We start from the raw sequence: 20,150 nt of genomic DNA on the forward strand, positions 1-20,150 counted from the left end.
TGATGAATCTTCGCAAAACGCGTGAGGTTCAAAACAGCACGGTATGGATTTTAGACGACAAGATTGATGTTGAACGACAAAGCATCGCCGTCGAATGGTGTATGACATCACTATTAGAGGCAGATTCTTTTCATTCCCTGGGCCAATGGGAGTGCAGTTCCACCGGACGAAACCTTTGCCTTTCGAGACTGCTAGCTTACGCTGTAGCATTTTTCTCCGCTCTTGTAAACGTAATTCCGTGCTAAAGTCAATGTTATTACCACCTACCCAAATTAATTCATTTGGGCCCACGAAAAGGCACGGCGGTTCTGTATCGGTACATAGAGCTTGACCCTCTCTTACATCTGTTGAAGAGAGACGTGTTTTAGAGGCAGCGTGTTCAGTTCCGCCGCGTTTGGACATCTTTTTATGCCTAATCTACTCGGCGCCTAGGTGGGTGGTGTGACGGTACAATGATCGAGCGACCAGAATCTGCTGTTTCCAGCATTGCAGTAAGTAGTATTCTCTTTATGCCACATGAAAGTAGCATCACTTGTTAATACTGGTGCAGTACGTAATTCACTCCTTCAATGTTGCCTGTTTATTACTCATTACTCATGCGACATTATCAATGTTGACATCGCTGGCGTTTTTAACTCTGCAAATGAATTGCCTTGGCTCGCGGCATTACAAGATTCATTGATATCCCTCGCTCATGACTGCAGGGACAGTGTGTAGCCTAGACCAGCACGTAGATTATCTTCCAACGTGCTCTGCCTCCTGGGTTCTTGTTTACAGTGCAGTCTCATTTGTGTGGTGAATCAACGGTGTTAAGACATTATTTTGACGTTGTAGCTAATAGTTTGTGCGGTACATTATTATAGCGAACGATGAGATTCTAATAAACCTGCCACAGGGACACATCTGTAATTACACCCTTATGACATCCCAGTACATTTAAATAAATTAAATTCGTTCTCACACTGACCGATCAAACTGAGTCGGCCTGGCATGACAGCTAGAACCGTTCACGGTCCCCCCAACCGGCCGTGGGCTTGGATGGAGAGGCATAGTAATCGCCTGCCGGGAAGACTCAACCCACAGCGTAACTTGGCCTACTCTAGGGAATTAGTGTGTACATCACCCAGTTCTCTATGACACAGTCCATACTCATCCCAATTTTACGCAACTTTTTGCGTGTTTTGTCTTTTCTAATATTTAAAGATCATCCTATATCTGGGGCTTTTTAAATCAAGGCTTAAGCAATCCGTCTTTGATGTGGTGTAAGGTACAGTACTTTATGCAAATGACCCAAATAAGTCATTGAATGAGTGGTGGAGGAGAATAGTGTTTCTGCTGCAGAGAAGAAACCTTCCTTCATTGGAATGCAGATGATGTCACCACCAGGCCTTCTTCCCCTCCACTAACCCTGTGACGGGGGAGGGGCCTGTGACGGGGGGAGGGGTTAAAGAGCCATGCATGGACTTCAGCTGCTCCCTCTCTATCACCGTCCCTCTTGCTACAGACATAACACACACAATCAGACAGACAGGCTAGGCTAGTTAGCAGACAGACAGATGGATAGGACAACAGACAGACTTGCTGACTGGTTGACACAGACGAGACAGACAGTCCATCAACCAAGCAGGGACACGGAGGATGGTACGTTACTGTAGGGTTAACTACAGTAGCTCGACCTGCTCACAGAATGAACTACGTAAACAGCGAGATATCGATTTTGGATCGATTCGTGTTGTACCAGTTGGTTCCATCAATTACGTAAGTTTGGGGCTGTAGCAAATTGCTAAGGGCCCCATTCAGCTGGATTGGTGGGATGACGTCATTGTCACATGTGGACACACACCAGTTCTATGAAATCCGTGATGTCTAGCCCCAGACACAGGTCAAGCCACACTGGTTTCATGTTGAGTAATGTGGATGATGATTGGACAAAGAGATTAGAAGCCAAGCTCCTGACTGGTCTATGAACAAGAGATAAGATTTATGACAAAACCTATGAGATAAGACAGGATCTTATGAGATAAGATACTATAGCCGACATCCCTATTCAAGTCTGTAGAGCTGCTAAGGGTTGAATGGTTTCCTCCTGTCTCTCCAGGGTTACGGTTGAGAGCTGCCCTCCCCTATCTCCCCTCCTTCTCCCCTTCCCTCCTCTCTCCTCTTCCCCTATGCATCCATCCCTCTCTCCCCTATCCATCCTCCCCTCCTCTCTTCCCCTATCCATCCTCTCCTCTCTTCCCCTATCCATCATTCCCTCCTCCTCTCAGCTCTAGTTCTGACCTTTCCATTGAGGCACGCATGAGGGAACCGCACAGTGGAGTACAGCAGCGTTAGAGCCAGGAGAACAATCAATTGTGTTTGCTCTGCGTAGCGTGCATGACAGCGTCTGTCCACACTGGTGCAGGGAGAGGGGGATGAGATGAGAGGAAACAGAGAGAAAGAGGGAGACATGGAGAAGTACGACACAAGGAAGGAGAATGGCCAGCTTGGCAACGCTCTAGCCGTCATCTGGTGTGAGCTACACTGTCTCCATGACGACGTTTCTCAGATGATGGATATGATGGATATAATCCAACATGTAAATATATTTACATGTTACAGAGTAACCTGTTGATCCTTCCTCTCTTTCTAAACCATCCTGTTGATATGTCCCTCATCTTTCTTCCAGACCCTGCTAGTCCACCTTCTCCCTCTCTCACCCTAGTCCCCCTGCTAGTCCACCTTCTCCCTCTCTCACCCTAGTCCCCCTGCTAGTTTCTCTCTCTCGCCATCTCTCTCCCTAGCCCTCCTCTGTGGCTCCCTTCTTTACTGCTGCTGGTCATAGCAGCGTTGAAAACATCCTCTTTGGCACTGTGTGGGCTTGTGCGTGGATGTGGATGGGAATGTGTAGCCGATACGTGTGTTGTCTATTTGTGGTGTGTTGCCAAGATTTCAGAGTAACTTTGTGTGTGTGCTTGTGTTTGTGTGTGTGCTTGTGTGTGTGTGTGTGTTTTCTTTCAGCAGAGGAATCTGGAGGGTTATGTCGGCTTCGCCAACCTCCCCAATCAGGTTTACCGGAAGTCTGTCAAGAGGGGCTTTGAGTTCACTCTCATGGTTGTTGGTAAGTCACTCTCTTGCTGGTTGTATCACTAATGTCTGGAATGTTGCTGATTACAGATTGTTTGAAATATTACTTTTTTTCTGGGATTTTCTCATTGGTGGCAGTAAAACATGGACTTAAAAACTGTCTGTCTGAATGCTGTCTGAATGAACGATGAATCTCATTCTCTTGTAATCTCCTACTGCTCCCAATATTGATGTATTGAGCCATGATCTCTCTATGAGGTGGATGGCTGCGTAGATACTATGGATTTTTCTAGCAGGGCTGCCAAGCTTTCCATGAAAGTGTGTTTGTCTGTTTGTGTTGCTGCCAGCAAAGCGCACGCACACACATGCACACGCACAAGCACACAAAAGGATCCGACCAGCTTGTATCCACATATACCCTGTCAGTGGTTTTGAATTTCCTGTTTGGTAAACTTGACACTGTGAAAGCCTCTCTGTGCCAGAGAGAGAGAGAGAGAGAGAGAGAGAGAGAGAGAGAGAGAGAGAGAGAAGGCGGGCGGGCAGGGAGAGAGAGAGATGTGGGCGTGCGGGAGTGGGAGCAGGGAAGAGCGATAGATGGGGAGAGAGAGCGAGCAGGATTCACACTCAACTGGAATCTGCTTCAGCCCTCTAACTTCTAAGCCCCCCCTCTCTCTCTCTTTCTCACTCTCCGTCACTCTTGGTCACTCTCTCTCCCTCGTTCTCTCCCTCTCCCTTTCTTTTGCTCATTCTTGTGTCTTGGCTCAAACTTGTACTCCTTAGCAGAGCCAAACTTCCCACGTCCAAACACCCATCCAACAGTCTGATGCTCACTGATAATATGGGAGTGTGTTACTAACCCTGGCCTCCCTCTTTATAAGTTTTTTCATTACGCTATGTTTATAGAGGATTTTAGGAAGGTTTCTCTGTATCTGTGTGTGTTTATGTAAACAGTGTTTCTGTGAGTGTGAACAGTGGTTTGTGTGGGGGTGTGTTTGTGTGCTCCGTACAGTATATACGTGCGTGCTGAGGTTGTAGCGTGTCACCGTAGGCAGTTGTGTGTGTGTGTGTGTGTGTGTTTAGAGGGTTTCGGTGTTCCTGTTTAAGGGACAGCCAATCAGATGTCTTGTTGTAGCCGGGTTACGGCGAATTGTCCATTCTATTCTGCTGTCACTCCAAGAGATGTACACTGCAGTGCCCATGGGGCTCTTTCCAGCTCGGCATTCTGGGAGGAAAGGAGACGTTTCCTGTCCATGGGTCCAGCTGGCAGAGTTTGTGTGTGTATGTGTGTGTGTGTTTGAGACAATCTGACAGGCTTAGTGGTTAGTTCCTTGCTTGCTGAGTGTGCGAGAGAGGAGGCAAACTAGGCAGGGTAATCTCTGGGATTAACTGTTTACCGTGGCTCAGTCTCAAACGAGGCTCTGCTGCACCATTCTCCTCTCACAGCACTCTCACTCGGCCCCTTCTCTGTTTCGTGCACACTCTCTTCTTCCTCGACCCTTTCTCTCTTACACAGACGCTCTCCCGGCTGCAGTGCTGCCTGTGTACAGAGCTGAAAGTTTTGTGTACAGAGAATGATCCCGAATCATGTGCTATAAACAGAGGAGTAGTGACAGGGATATGTGGATTGTCTGCAGAAAAGGACAGGTGCTTATTAATAGAATAGTTGCGAGTTTTAGCACTTTCTGCGTCTGTGCTACATGTCCTTTGTGAGATTATTTCCTTTTTTAAATTTCATGTCATATCAATGTACACGTATGTTATGAAACAGGGTTCTAGACCAAAAACCCTGCCCCAGGTCCTTAAGAGTGGTTCTAGAAGAGACAATGCTGTCCTAGATCTTTCTGAAACATTGGGGTCGTGGAACACCAATGCTGTTTGCTTGTTCAGAAATATCTCAGAATAAATCTCCGGGTGATTGTTAGTGGAGATGCAAGACCAGTCAGAGGCCTCTGTAAGCTCTTTCAGCAAATCAGCCTGTCTTGTCAGTCTAGGAACATGACAGTATTTCCCAAAGCCTCTGTCAGTCCCCCTGAGGCAGGAGCCTCAGCAGGGACATGTTTACTGTGTGTGTGTATCTGTGTGTATGTGTGACTGTGTGTGTATCTGTGTGTGCATGTGTGACTGTGTGTATGTGACTGTGTGTATCTCTGTGTGTATGTGTGACTGTGTGTATCTCTGTGTGTATGTGACTGTGTGTGTGTATCTCTGTGTGTATGTGTGACTGTGTGTATCTCTGTGTGTATGTGACTGTGTGTATCTCTGTGTGTATGTGTGACTGTGTGTATCTCTGTGTGTATGTGACTGTGTGTGTGTATCTCTGTGTGTATGTGTGACTGTGTGTGTGTGTATCTCTGTGTGTATGTGTGACTGTGTGTGTATGTGTGACTGTGTGTGTATCTCTGTGTGTATGTGTGACTGTGTGTGTATCTCTGTGTGTATGTGTGACTGTGTGTGCATATCTCTGTGTGTATGTGTGACTGTGTGTGCATATCTCTGTGTGTATGTGTGACTGTGTGTGTATCTCTGTGTGTATGTGTGACTGTGTGTGTATATCTCTGTGTATGTGTGACTGTGTGTGTATCTCTGTGTGTATGTGTGACTGTGTGTGCATATCTCTGTGTGTATGTGTGACTGTGTGTGTATCTCTGTGTGTATGTGTGACTGTGTGTGCATATCTCTGTGTGTATGTGTGACTGTGTGTGTATCTCTGTGTGTATGTGTGACTGTGGGTGCATATCTCTGTGTGTAAGTGTGACTGTGTGTGTATCTCTGTGTGTATGTGTGACTGTGTGTGCATATCTCTGTGTGTATGTGTGACTGTGTGTGTATCTCTGTGTGTATGTGTGACTGTGTGTGCATATCTCTGTGTGTATGTGTGACTGTGTGTGCATATCTCTGTGTGTATGTGTGACTGTGTGTGTATCTCTGTGTGTATGTGTGACTGTGTGTGCATATCTCTGTGTGTATGTGTGACTGTGTGTGTATCTCTGTGTGTATGTGTGACTGTGTGTGCGTATCTCTGTGTGTATGTGTGACTGTGCTAACTGAATAACATAACCACAGAACCTACCTAACTGGACCTCACAGTCTCTTCTGGGATCACTTTAGTCATCTGGAGGCCTCATTTTAGACTTGCGTGATTACAAACCATACATCCTCTTTCCAGCCGTCTTTACCCTTTAGCATTCGGTGTGGGTATATCTCTGTGTGTGTGTCTGTGCGTGTGTGTGTGCATGTGCTTGTGTGCGTTTTTGTACTCATGTGGCCTTTTACCCTGCTCTTAACAATCCCCTTTGTCCTAAACAAGACCACTCACTCACTACTGCAGTTAGCCCACCTGAAAGACCCCAACTCACATTCCCCCCCCCTCCCCTCTCTCTCTCTCTCTCTCTCTCCCCCCCCCTCTATTTCCTTCTTAGTCTTGATTTCTCCCTACCTCTCTCTCTCTCCCCCACCTCCCCTCCCCCTGTATGCTATCCAGATGTCTCATTTCACACTACTGTGGCTCGAGTCCCACATGTCTATTAAAAAGTGTTTGTGTTTGGCAGTGGAAAAGAGCCAGAGGGGTCAGACAGTGCTCCTGCACAGGCTCACTAGCCTGGTGGATGTAGGTGAGGAGTGACGTGGCAGTGTGTGAGGCTTCTAGGTGCGTTTACGATTCGTCTAGCTGTGTCTGTGATGGTTTTAGGGGTGTGTGATGATTGTAGGTGTGTGTGTGGTTCGTCTAGTTGTGTGTGTGATGGTTCTTGGTTAGGTGTGTGTGTGTGTGTTGGGATATCTGGGGCCAGCTGCTACACAGAGGTAATTTCTGTCCATTAGCTTGTTGACAGGAAGAGAGAGGGGAGATAAAAGACAAGAATGTCAAGAATCTTCTGAGAAACCCACCCTGTCTGTGTCTCTGCCTGTCTGTCTCTCTGCCCGTCTCTCCGCCTGTCTTGTCACTCTGTTGGCCTGTCTGCCTGCCTGTCTGTTTCGCTGCCTGTCTTTCTGTCTCCCTCTCTGTCTGTCTCCCTCTCTGTCTGTCTCCCTCTCTGTCTGTCTCCATCTCTGTCTGTCTCCCTCTCTGTCTGTCTCCCTCTCTGTCTGTCTCTTTCTCTGTCTGTCTCCCTCTCTGTCTGTCTCTCTGCCTGTTTTCCTGTCTACCCGTCTGTGTGCCTGTCTGTCTGTGTGCCTGTCTGTATGTGTGCCTGTCTGTCTGTGTGCCTGTCTGTCTGTCTTTCTGGAGGAGAAGTTATGTAGGAAGAGAGACGAATGGAAAGAGGGGGAATCAAGCCAAAGATAGGGTGTCTGTCCATCCATTTATTTAGCTATCCCTCCATCTCTCCCCGCAGTGGTTGGTTGGTGGGGGATATAAAGCTGCTGTTCCAGGATCATGTGGAACCAATATCTAATTAAAACTGAGAGGAGGACAGCTAATTGGGGCACATCATCCCTCGGGAGAGCCAGAAAGAAACTGGGAGAGAGAGAGAGATGGAGAGAGAGAGAGAGAGGGATAGAGATGGAGAGAGAGATGGAGGGAGAGAGAGAAAGATAAAAAACTCATGTTTGTGTGTGGTATGTGTATTTTTTTAGATCTGACCAACACCCTTAAATGGATATATCACAGATAGTCATTCTTATTTCTATGGTAACTGGTAACTACAGTCTGGTGAAGTTGCGTGTGCGTGTGTGTCCTCTGACAGGCGCTGTTTACCCAGCAGCCAGTGGGAGGGGTTCATACATCAGTGTTAGACCTGACATGTGACCCTAACCCTAACCCTTGACCCTTAACAACACCCCACTACTGAAACAGATGACCAGAGAGGGAGGGAGACGGGGAGGGAGTGGGAGGAGCTATACCTGTCTGTCTGCTAGGTAGGTGTAGACTAGTATGAAAGGTGGAGAATGAGGTCGCCCCCTGCAGGCCTAGTGGTGATAGTGCTGGTCTGGATGGAGGCAATACTGCCAGGACAACTAGACAACTACACAACTTTACCTGCCTCCGCCTTCCATCCATCCCTCTGTGCCTCCCTCTCACCCTCCCTCTCGTCCCTCCCCCGAACCAAGTCTTGAGCCAGATGCTCTCCTATTATTCACAGCAACGTGTGTTTTTGTTAGGTCAGTGCGCTTCTGTGTGTGTGTGCGTGCGTGCAGTTGAGTTTGATGTTTTTGAGTCATATTTAAAAGGGAAAGCAGGGACATAAAGGGGGAGAGACAGGAAGAGCAAGAGGGGCACAGAGAGAGAGAGAGAGAGAGAGAGAGAGGGAGAGAGAGAGAGAGGGAGAGAGAAAGGGAGGAGAGGGGCAGAGAGGAGAGAGAGAGAGGGGGGGGGGGGGAGAGAGAGAGAGAGGGGGGGGGGGGGGAGAGAGAGAGGGGGGGGGGAGGGGGAGAGAGAGAGAGGTAATGGAAGGATGAAAAGGAAACAAAGTGAAAGCCTTTTCTCTTTCTCTGGCAAATGAGCCTCTGACCTTTCTCCCTGATGAAGCGGTGAATCATCTTGATTTCCTCTTCTGCTGCTCTCACTAAGACATTAAGGGTGGGGGTGTGTGTGGGGGGTGGGTGTTTTGGGCTCCTCCAGTCACTGTGTTAAGGTTATGGTAGTTGTGGTTTCCCGAGGGACATGTGTGTGTGTGTGTGTCTCCCCCTTTAGGTGAGTCTGGCCTGGGAAAGTCCACCCTCATCAACTCCCTGTTCCTGACCGACCTGTACTCCAAGGACTACCCTGGACCCTCCCAGCGCATCAAGAAGACTGTGCAGGTACCATCGCTGGCCAGCGGCTGGCTTCCCTCTCTGCATCTCCCCCAGAGCTCTTCCCAAACAACCTCCCTGTCCACACAAACACTGGTTTATACAAACCCCTCCATATGTCCACTCTGGCCCCTGTTTCTCCCCCGTCTCTCCCCATCCCAAACTCAATTACAGCCTCCCTCCTCCACCTCCTCCATTCCTCCTCCCTGTCTTTTCATCCCCCTCTTCCTCGTCCCCCTCCATTATGGATTGCACCCCCAGGCAGAGGCCACAAAGAGCTCAGCATGCAGCCTTCAGGCCTAAGCAAACAAACTCGCTAACCGCAGCAGACTGTCACACAAAGACCAGGCCAGAGCCAACGATCCCAGAGACCCAGGCCTAAGGGAGGGAGGGAGGGAGGGAGGGGGAGAGAGAGGCCACGGAGGGCTTTTTTCTTTTATCCATATAAGGGCTTGATAAACAGAAGAGGGACAGATTGAAGAGCTTGCATCTGGAGGACCAGTCAGAAGGAGGGGGAGGAGGAGGGGGGGGGTTGTGTCTGTGGTTGAGATTGAGGGAGGGTGGCGGAGCAGTGTCGGGGGGGGGGGTGTCAGAGAGGGACAGACTGGTGCGTGTGGTTGAGGGCGTGGTAGGGAGGTGTGTTTGGCATGTGGACGCGATGGAAAGAGCCGGGGAAGGAACGGCAGGGAAGATAAGGGGGAAGGAGGACAAGGGAAAGACGGTGGGGAGGAGGCATGTGGAAAGGTGACAGTGAAGGGGAGAGAGGAGGAAGAAGGGGTGACTGAGATGGGAGGAGTTGGAGAATGGGAGGATAGGGAGGAGGAAGAGGCTATGGTTTAGGAGGGGGATGGAGGAGAGGAGAGGAGGGGGAGGAAGAGGCTATGGTTTAGGAGGGGGATGGAGGGAGGAGAGGAGAGGGAGGAGGAGGCTATGGTTTAGGAGGGGGATGGAGGGAGGAGAGGAGAGGGAGGAGGAGGCTATGGTTTAGGAGGGGGATGGAGGGAGGAGAGGAGAGGGAGGAGGAGGCTATGGTTTAGGAGGGGGATGGAGGGAGGAGAGGGAGGAGGAGGCCATGGTTTAGGAGGAGGATGGAAGAGAGGAGAGGAGAGGAGAGGGAGGAAGAGGCTATGGTTTTAGGATGAGGATGGAGGACGGAGAGGAGAGGGGGGAGGAGGGTCCCTGGGTCAGGGTTCTGAGGGGTCAATAGGAGGTCAGGAATGTTCCCATGAAACTCAACACCCCGCAGCCACTTTCCCACCAAATGCTGGGCCCAGTCGCAGCCTAAACACGACTACAACGTCCAGTGTTCATTCTGCTGGAGAAAAGCCCAGTTGGTCTCACACTGAGGGTGCCGATATATTATAATGGTAACCATGGGAATCGTCAAATTCTCGGGAATTTGAAAGTGAAAGACATAATATACACATTGACTGAGTACGGGATTTTACAGTATTTGTCTGCTTTGAAGTGATGATGTTTATCTAAATGTGAATGTGTGTGCGTGTGTTGACAGTCGAGAGCAAAATGGTGTTGTCTGATTTCAGCTGAGGAGACAAGAGGCAGGGAACAATATTTACATTCTGGAACAATCTATTTTGTTTGTAAAACGGCCACATTCCCTAAACTCCCCATTTCACTCAGTTGACGGGTAGACATTTTTGAGGTTTGCTGCCACCGTTTTTGTCACTAAAACGGTTCAAAAAGCGGTGCTGGTTATGCTCAGAAATAACACACACGCCTGCACACAAGCACACATATGCCAAGCACATGCACAAGGAAAGTATGCAGAGTGCATGTTGGGTGTATAATTTGTTTGAAAGTTTGAAAGTAAAAACAGAGTATATAAGGGGTTAGGGAGGCAGAGGAATGTGCTAGTGAGAGGCAGCCTTGAACGAGGTCATCCCAGAATAACTGTCCATGTGAAACTAGCTAGCAGCCCTGCTCCTCCTGCTGCAGGACATGATGCATCTCACTGGCCTGACCTGTGAAGACACACACACCACATTGCAGTGTATTGTGTGTTATGGCAGCTGAATACACACACATACTTTATAAACGCACATGCACACACACACACACAGGAATATCCTGCATTAACGTTCCCTGAAAAAGTTCCAGCGAACTGTGTGTGTGTGTGCTGGGCATGCGTACTTGTGAATGTAGGTGCTGTGTAAGAAGTCTGTGTGTGTGTGTGTGTGTGTGTCACTCCAGGTGGAACAGTCCAAGGTGTTGGTAAAGGAGGGGGGGGTGCAGCTCACTCTTACCATCGTCGATACTCCAGGTTTTGGTGACGCCGTGGACAACAGCAACTGGTGAGTCGTGTTGTGATGCCATGCCCTGTCAGTGTTGGCATAACATTCCAGTGGGCCGTGTCTGAATCTCTGCTTCTCTCTCACCTTCTCTTCTGCCCTCTCTCCTGCATCCCCGATCCGTCTCTCTCTCCTCTTCTCTGTATCCCCCCCTGACCCTTTTCTTACCCCTTCTTACGTTTTGCCTCCCCTCCTTTCCTCCACTCACTCTTCTCCTCTCCTCCTCCTCACTGTTTCTCAGCTGGCAACCTGTCATCAACTACATTGACAGTAAGTGTGAGGACTTCCTGAATGCTGAGTCCAGGGTGAACCGCAGGTTGATGCCTGACAACAGGGTGCACTGCTGCCTGTACTTCATCGCCCCCTCTGGACATGGGTAAGGTGGAGCTCTTGTAGATCCTGCCTTCGTTTTTCTTTTTCTTCTTCCAACAACGTATCTATCAAAACATCTGCCCCTACTTCCCTCCATCCATCCCTCCATTCCTTTCTCCCTTCATCCCTCCATTCTTTTCTCCATCCATGATGGATGGACATACCTGAATCCCTAGGGAGTCAGGTGGCTGAGCGGTGAGGGAATCGGGCTAGTAATCCGAAGGTTGCCAGTTCGATTCCCGGTCATGCCAACTGACGTTGTGTCCTTGGGCAAGGCACTTCACCCTACTTGCCTCGGGGGAATGTCCCTGTACTTACTGTAAGTCGCTCTGGATAAGAGCGTCTGCTAAATGACTAAATGTCATTAAAAATGTAAATCCCTCCATTCCTTTCTCCATCCATCCCTCCATTCCTTTCTCCTTCCATCCCTCCATTTCTTTCTCCCTTCATCCCTCCATTCCTTTCTCCATCCATCCCTCCATTCCTTTCTCCATCCATCCCTCCATTCCTTTCTCCATCCATCCCTCCATTTCTTTCTCCATCCATCCCTCCATTTCTTTCTCCCTTCATCCCTCCATTCCTTTCTCCATCCATCCCTCCATTCCTTTCTCCATCCATCCCTCCATTCCTTTCTCCAACCATCCATCCCTCCCAAAAAAACTGGCAGAGATAAAGAGAGCTAGATGGAGGCGTGCAGTGTTGTGACCCAGCAGATTACATAACGCCCAGTAGACTGAGCACGCTCTGTGGAGGCAGGGATGGGGCTAGTAAGTAGCTCACTCTCACCATCACAGAGCCAGCCAATCAAAAGACAGGATGCAGCTCACCGAGTGTCCCTGAAATCAAAATGTCTGGATTCTAGAACATTCTCAATGATTCCTCAGTTCTAGATTGTCACCATTGATGCTTGGATTCTAATATACCAATGTAATGCCTGCTCTTTAGAAATGTCCTTCAATATACACCAGTGTAGCAAATTATCTTGACTCAAATGATTTTATATTTTAAATTAAGACACGGATCAAACTACTCTTATGAATAAGATTTGATCATATGTTGATAATAACTTTTGAAGGGACAAACAATCTCTACAAACATACACACACACACAACACGCATACCCTGTGTGACCTGGGAACAGCTGGATGTTTGACATTGTCTGCATTCTTGTTATACACAGCCCTCCTTCTCTGATAATTCACACACATGCGCACACACAAACACACACACACGCGTACACATACACCTCCAGGCAGTCCACCGAGCCTTCCTCTTGCCCGTGCCTGGACAGAGTTCTCTGTCTACGGACGTGTGGGTGGAGAAAAGCCCCTTTGTTCTCTGATAGCTCATCAGACCCACAGCAAAGACATCCTACAGCATCAATAAAAACGACACACCATGACTTCATTAGCACTGGTCCTCAGAGACAGAGAGAAGAGACTTCCATTGTCTCAGGCTCTGCACCTTTGGGTTTCGTCTTGGGAGACATCTACGGGTGACTTGATGAACTGCGCCTCCTCGTACTTAACATTCGGAACGTCTTTGTCTCAGTAATAAGCCCACTAAGAAATAACCCTAGTAGTCAGAATGTATTTGAAACGTTGTGGGGTTTGTATTGTGTGTAATATTTCTCTATCCCACTAATAGAGGATTGATGTTTGATGGCATTTACCAACATTTACGTTGTCTTCATCAGTTAGTAGTCAGGTGGTTTTTACAGTTTGTGTGTGTCTGTCTGTGTGTGTGTGCCTCTGATAGGTTGAAGCCTCTGGATATCGAGTTCATGAAGAGGCTCCATGACAAGGTCAACGTCATCCCTCTCATTGCCAAGGCAGACACACTCACCCCTGAGGAGTGCCAGCTATTTAAGAAACAGGTCAGTGTCTGGTGTGTGTGTGTGTGTGTGCTTTGGGGGGGGGTCTGTGCGTGTATATGTAGGTAGGATAGTGTGTTTGTCTGTGGGGAGGGAGGGGCTATGCATTTGGTTGCTTGTGCCTATTTGTGAATGTAATAGTTGTTGCTTTGTCCTGGTCTCCCCAGATCATGAAGGAGATCCAGGAACACAAGATCAAAATCTATGAGTTTCCTGACACGGAGGATGACGAGGACAGCAAGCTCATCCGCAAGATCAAGGTACATCACGGTAGAGTGGAGCAGAGTGCAGCAGAGCAGAGCACCGTCGGGTAGAATCAAGCAGGCGAAAGTAGAGTTGAATAGAACACAGTAGAGCCCGGTAGTTGAACAGAACATAGTGTAGCCAGGTAGGACTCAGTATAGCAGAGTGGAGCAGCTTACGTAACTACACTGTGCATCAATATTGTGCATCAATCTTGATCACACCAATCACAATGATGAGGAGATGGAGAGATAGAGGGCAGTGACAGCTAGTCTATAGAGGCACAGTTACATCACATATTGTTCCATGCTCCAGCCCATGTTTGTTATTTCCCTCCCTATTGGTCGATACCAGCTCATTACTAACCTTGTGTCCTGTTCTGCACCTTACGTGATGCTGTGTTGCGTCGACGTGTTTCTGTCACGATGCGTTGTATCCAATTAGTCCGAAATATAGACATCCTGTTGTGATGTCACGTCATGTTCTGTTGCAGGAGCGGATGCCCCTGGCAGTTGTAGGCAGCAACGTGGTGATCGAGGTCAACGGCAGGAAGGTCAGAGGTCGGCAGTACCCCTGGGGCGTGGCTGAAGGTAGGCTGAACGGCTGGGGCATGGTGGCGTTTGATTGGTGGGCCGGGACTGTGGTTGTTACTGGTGTTGTTGTTGAGATTGCCAGTTATTAACATCACAACACCTGTGGGTGGAGCATGGCTTCTTGGTCAGGATCCAGAAACACGGTGCATGTTTTTTTTTTCCAAGCACTCTTCGCTCTCTCACGCACGCACGCACACACACACACACACACACATACATTCTCCACGCAGTGTGTGTTACACACTGACAGGGATTCTGGAAAAGGGTGATGTACAGGGTGTGGCGTGGGTATTGTAGTTGTTCGGGCAGAAAGCACTCCACCACCCCCAGTGACATCAGAGAGAGAGACTGTGTCACCCTCCTCTCACCATTGGATTGTTGTTGATGTTGATGTTGTTTTCCACTAAGTTTTCTTTTGTTTTAGTCCTCTTCTGAGAGTCAATTTTTATTTCATTCTCAATTGCTCTGTGGTTGACCGTTTACCAGTCTATCAAATTCATTCTTTTTCTCTCTTTTTTATTCTTTCTTCCTGTCTATTCTTTTCCATGACTGACAGAGGGCATTTTTGGTAAACAAAACCATCTTTCACTTTTTTCTCCTCCTCTCCTTCTGACCCTCCTCTCCACCTTTCTGTTGCCATGGCATCATTATGCATTCAGAGTGGCACTCCACAGAACTGGGTCCTAAAGTATCACTAATGCCCTTGCTTTAGTTTAGCTACACTAAAATCATGTCACTCAGACTCTATTGGAACTAACAGAGTTATCTTACAAGCCAGAGACCCGCCCATCTCAGGGTATCCAAGACAAGTTAAATCCTACATGCAAATCATCTGTATATTGAAAGTATTTTAGATACTTTTGGACCCTAGTTAAGTGCTATTACTACTTGATGTACGTACCTAGGGGCTACACTACTGCTGAGATAGACATACACCAGTACACTCCTAATATGCTGATATGGAGACATACACAGTCTACTAGTCTACACTCTACTACTACCAAACCTCATTGGAGGTGCTTCTCTTCAGAGAAGTTTTATTAGTCCAGTGTGAACACCAGCGCCGGTGTCTCAGTCTAGACTAGCACACCAGGGCAGCTTATCAGCCAATCACAGAGCCTGATGGTGTGAGGTGTACTAGTGCATTTACATTTAGTCATTTAGCAGACGCTCTTATCCAGAGCGACTTATAGTAAGTTCAGGGACATTCCCCCCGAGGCAAGATTGGGTGAAGTGCCTTGCCCAAGGACACAACGTCATTTTTGGCACGGCCGAGAATCGAACTGGCAACCTTAAGATTACTAGCCCGATTCCCTAACCGCTCAGCCATCTGACACAGTACAGGACGGACTTCACCCAACTTTCTGAAATAGTAACTCCTGCTCACACTTGAGGTTGTTCACCTCCTTGTTAGTGTCAGTAATCATACAGCCGTTAAAAACCCGATGACATGGTAAGGGTGGGATACAGTCCAAGAACATGGATGAAAAACAATGTACTCGCATACCAGGTTTCTCAGACGCACACACAAACACACTCACACACTAACACACGCTGTGTGTCCACACCATGGTACCACTATGCTGATGTAACCCTGCTAGTAGCTCTAGCAGTCTGTCTGGGAACACCTGATTGCCAGGCTATCTGATTTGATGATCTAGTTGTATCAAAACACTGTTCAATCACTGTTTGAGTAGTGTACCATTCAGACCAGGAGGCATCAGGAGTTTTTAGCCAATCAGCAAAGACCATACTCTGCTATGTCGTGTTCCTATTTACCTGTGACCCCCAACGACCCCTCACCTCCCCACCCCACCCCTCCATTACTGCTCACATAGCGCCCCCTAGTGGAACTTCATCAACAAGTCATATAACCCCAAGCCATCACTCAGTAATCACTCAGAGTGGACACAGGTTAAAAGGCAAGATTAGTCTGGGCTAGAACTGGGCCAGACCTGGGTCTGTGGCTCACTGGTACCCTAACCCATCCCCCCATCAGGACTCGCTCAGGTAGGTGACTAAAACGTGATTGGCCAGACACGCCGGGGGGCCAGTAAGGGGGGGCGGGGCTACTGCATGAATGTCATAAAAGTAAGGAGCATTCCTGAGTGGCTCACCTTGATTGACTGCCAGCTGTGATGACGGGTTGTGCTGTCCAATAGAGAAGTATCATGTCAGTCATGCATACAGTACGACCACCACCACCCCACCCTATACAGTATGACCACCACTACCACTCCATTACAGTGTGCTGCTGACCTGCGATCCTATAAAAGCAACATACTGCGTCTCTGCAGACCTTTTCCAGAATCCCATAAAATCATCAAACCATACCTGTGTTGATAAAGTAGAGAGACTTCAGTCATCATCTACCCATGCCGGGGGTCAAGCACTTAGCTAACCATGCAACCTGTTTGGCTGGAGTGTGGTAAGGCATGTGTGTGTCTGCGGTACGATGGTTCTGGGCGTGTATGTTTGTGTACTGTAATCAATAATGGGATGTGACATACCTGTCTCACCTGCTGCATGTCTGTGTTTGAATAGCCCACTGTAACAACCCCCCAGCTGTGATTATACAGCACAGCAGTAGAGCCCTTTAGCTTCACAAGATAACACAGTCATTTGATCTACAGGCTGCTCTCTTAGTGGTCGAACCCCATGGTATCATTACATGGTCACCTTCCTGTAGTCGTGCCTTTATTCCATCTTTAGTTTCAGTCATGAGGATGATGATGATGATGAGTGTGATGTCACACGCCACTGAGAGATTCTGAGTGTGTCTGTCTCTTCCTTCCAGTGGAGAACGGAGAGCATTGTGACTTCACCGTGCTACGGAACATGCTGATCAGGTGTGTGTCTGAGGGGGTTGTGTGTGTGAGGGTGTTGTCTGTGTGTGAGGGGGTTGTGTGTGTGTGTTTGTATGGGGGGGTTGTGTGTGCGTGTGAGGGGGTCGTGTGTGTGTGTGTGTGTGAGGGGGTTGTGTGTGTGTGTGTGTGAGGGGGTTGTGTGTTTGTGTGAGGGGGTTGTGTGTGTCTGAGGGGTGTGTGTGTGTGTGTGTGTGTGTCTGCACCGTTGTGTTTGCACTTGTGTGGGTATTCTCTTTTTTTCCTAAGGAAAGGTATTTTAGAAACCATTTGTGACCTTCTGTACTGAGTTTGTCCCTGTTGTCCTCCCCTAGGACCCACATGCAGGACCTGAAGGACGTGACCAACAATGTCCACTATGAGAACTATCGCAGCAGGAAGCTGGCAGCCGTCACCTGCAACGGAGTGGACACCACCAAGACCAAGGGCCAGCTCACCAAGTATGAGGCCCCTTATCAGTACTTCAGCCCTATACGTCCTATAAGGAGTGGTGACAAACGAAAAGCAGAGGCCCTGAACTGTATACTAGACTAGAACATAGGCCCTTAGGATACCTATATAACATTAGCCCATAGGAACCTTCAATGTACTGGATGTGACAGGTATCTCCAACCACGCCTTTGGGAAGGAAAGTCTTCTTAAGTCTGTGAGCTTCCATCTCATCAATGCTGGAAGTCTCCTGACCTCTGACCCCTGGCCCACAGGAGCCCCTTGGCCCAGATGGAGGAGGAGCGGAGGGAGCACGTGATGAAGATGAAGAAGATGGAGACGGAGATGGAGCAGGTGTTTGAGATGAAAGTTAAGGAGAAGAAGCAAAAACTGAAGGACTCCGAGGCTGAGGTACGTGTCCAGGCTGCCGTGTGTGTGTTTGCGTGTGTGTGGGTCGAGAAAGACAGAGAGTTTCAGACGTGTGTGTGTGTGTGCCTGTGTCAATTTCTGGTCATGACCCTGCCCCCGTCTCTCTCCACCTTCCCATGTCTCCAGCTGGAGCGTCGTCATGAGCAGATGAAGAAGAACCTGGAGGCCCAGTACAAGGAGCTGGAGGAGAAGAGACGGCAGCATGAGGAGGAGAGGTCCAACTGGGAAGCCCAGCAGAGGATCCTGGAACAGCAGAAGTTGGATGCCTCCAAGTGCGTTACCCATTAAACCGCTCCTACTGGAGACTACTCTACCATACCAACTAGGCTATGCAACGTTGTTGTTTATTTTGCGACATTGAACGTCAACAGCTACTTCCGAAACTTTTGTTGTTTTAATGTGATCCACACATATCCTCACGAACATTACTTTCTTTTTTCTTTCTCTCACTTTCTCTTTTGCTGCCCCCTCCTCTCTCTCTCTCTCTCCTCCTCTAGGACCATGGAAAAGAACAAGAAGAAAGGAAAAATCTTTTAAATGTTCAAACTGTTCTTACAATTTAACACAAGAAACTTATTTTACATCCCTTTTGATGCTCACGTGATTTGTGACCCTCAAACCACACACACACACACACACACACCAAGACATTCCATAGCAACATTCCAGATGGATGCTCCTGTCATACTCTTACACACCACATACACACAAACATACATACACACACATCCCTCAAAGCAGGGCTTATCTGCCAAAACTGTTAGATTTTGTGTGGAATGCATGTGTTGGTCATGAATAATCTTTAGTATTCTGGACAACGAGGAACCTGTGTCCCTCTGAGCTGTGGATTTGTTCACATGGCAGGTACCATGCTTAGCCATCCTCTACACTTAGTATGTACTACTGTAACTGTCTCCTCGCTAGTACACTTAATATGTACTACTTGCCATCTGTCCTTGCTAGTACACTTAGTAGCTACCTACTCTGCCTGAGGGCGATTCAGCTTCTCATCTGTTTGTTCCTGGAAAGATACCTCTCACCTTTTGATTATTCATTCTAACACTCCATGGTGACAGGCATGTGCAACATATAATCACAGACATGCACGCAGGAACATTCCCCAGTACACCTGGATAGTGTGTTGTAAACAGGAGTGTGGACAGTACATGTGTTTGGAAGTGGAATGCACAGTACGTTCTGCAGGTTAAGAAGAGTATGTGTCAGGTTGGAATGTGTTAGAGACAGGAAGAGAAGGATGGAAAAATGGCCGTGAGAGGACAGTTGAAAGCCAGGTATTCAACAAGAGATGACCGGTTTGTGTGTGTTTAATGTGCGTGTCTGTGCATGTGTGTGTAACATTAAACCGTGTGTTTGAGGTCATAGACTTTGCCTGATGATGCAATTCGCACCAAGTTTCCATTATTTGTGCTCTATAGAAAACACACAAACACACAAAACAAAGCTAACATCAACATTGTCATTCTGGAAACACATACTGAAGCTGATCTTCCTGTTCCTCTTTGAATATATGGTTTATTTAGCAAATTGCGTCAATTCTTTTTTCTTTTTTGATATGACTGGTGGTGATGATGATGATGAAGATTATGTTTTATATTGTGAAATTGTGGATGACCTTAACCCTAACAAAGCCCTTTTACCTGTCTGTGTTGGGAGCCTCGTAGGAAGCAGAGGTCATTCTGACCTTGGGCTAGTCTCTTACCACTAACCCAGGCTCTCTCTACTTAAATCCTACAAGTGTCCACTCTGAGGGGTAGTATGTACTGTGATTGGTGCTACACTGCATTGCTCACCATTCATATGCTGTTCTTTGACCCTCAGAAGGGCACAGGAAGAAGAACTCGGTTTTGGAAGGGCCCCTCAATCTGCACCTGACTGTGTGACCCCTAACCCTTACCTTTCCACAATACATCGTGTTTTCTTATATGATGATGTGTATGGATGGATAAAGAGCTCAGATCCATATTTAAAACTGTTAGTGGGATTGTTCAGTGGTGCTGGTTCATAGAATCCATTATTTTAGCATTGGTCCCCTAGAGTCTTACAAGATGCACTCTAATTGAATGCAAAAGGGACACACAAACTATTCAATCATTCACACACAAGTCTGTAATCTCACTACAGAACATGTGGTCACTACATACACATCTTGCAATACATCTAATGCTTTTATACAGTTCATTGCACATGGTGAATCACATGAAGTGGTTTCTTGATATACGCCATA

At 47.9% G+C, this 20,150-nt stretch overlaps 1 protein-coding gene across 2 annotated transcripts; it reads left to right on the forward strand.

Moving 5' to 3' along the window:
- Positions 1-194: 194 nt before the first annotated feature.
- On the forward strand, positions 195-19,450 carry LOC136941470 (septin-7-like). 2 transcript variants are annotated; one of them, XM_067233943.1, is made up of 13 exons: positions 195-491; positions 3,001-3,100; positions 8,696-8,802; positions 11,005-11,105; positions 11,344-11,478; positions 13,233-13,350; positions 13,515-13,607; positions 14,084-14,180; positions 16,981-17,032; positions 17,362-17,487; positions 17,752-17,887; positions 18,032-18,177; positions 18,403-19,450. In XM_067233943.1, exons 1-13 carry the CDS (start codon positions 453-455, stop codon positions 18,440-18,442), a joined length of 1,290 nt encoding a protein of 429 aa, XP_067090044.1. In that variant the 5' UTR covers positions 195-452; the 3' UTR covers positions 18,443-19,450. The 2 variants fall into 2 exon arrangements, with proteins under 2 accessions (XP_067090044.1, XP_067090045.1); XM_067233944.1 differs by having other exon boundaries at positions 3,004-3,100.
- Positions 19,451-20,150: the final 700 nt, after the last annotated feature.

The sequence above is a fragment of the Osmerus mordax genome, chromosome 4 (genome assembly GCF_038355195.1).
Source record: "Osmerus mordax isolate fOsmMor3 chromosome 4, fOsmMor3.pri, whole genome shotgun sequence".
Classification (NCBI taxonomy): Eukaryota; Metazoa; Chordata; class Actinopteri; order Osmeriformes; family Osmeridae; genus Osmerus; species Osmerus mordax.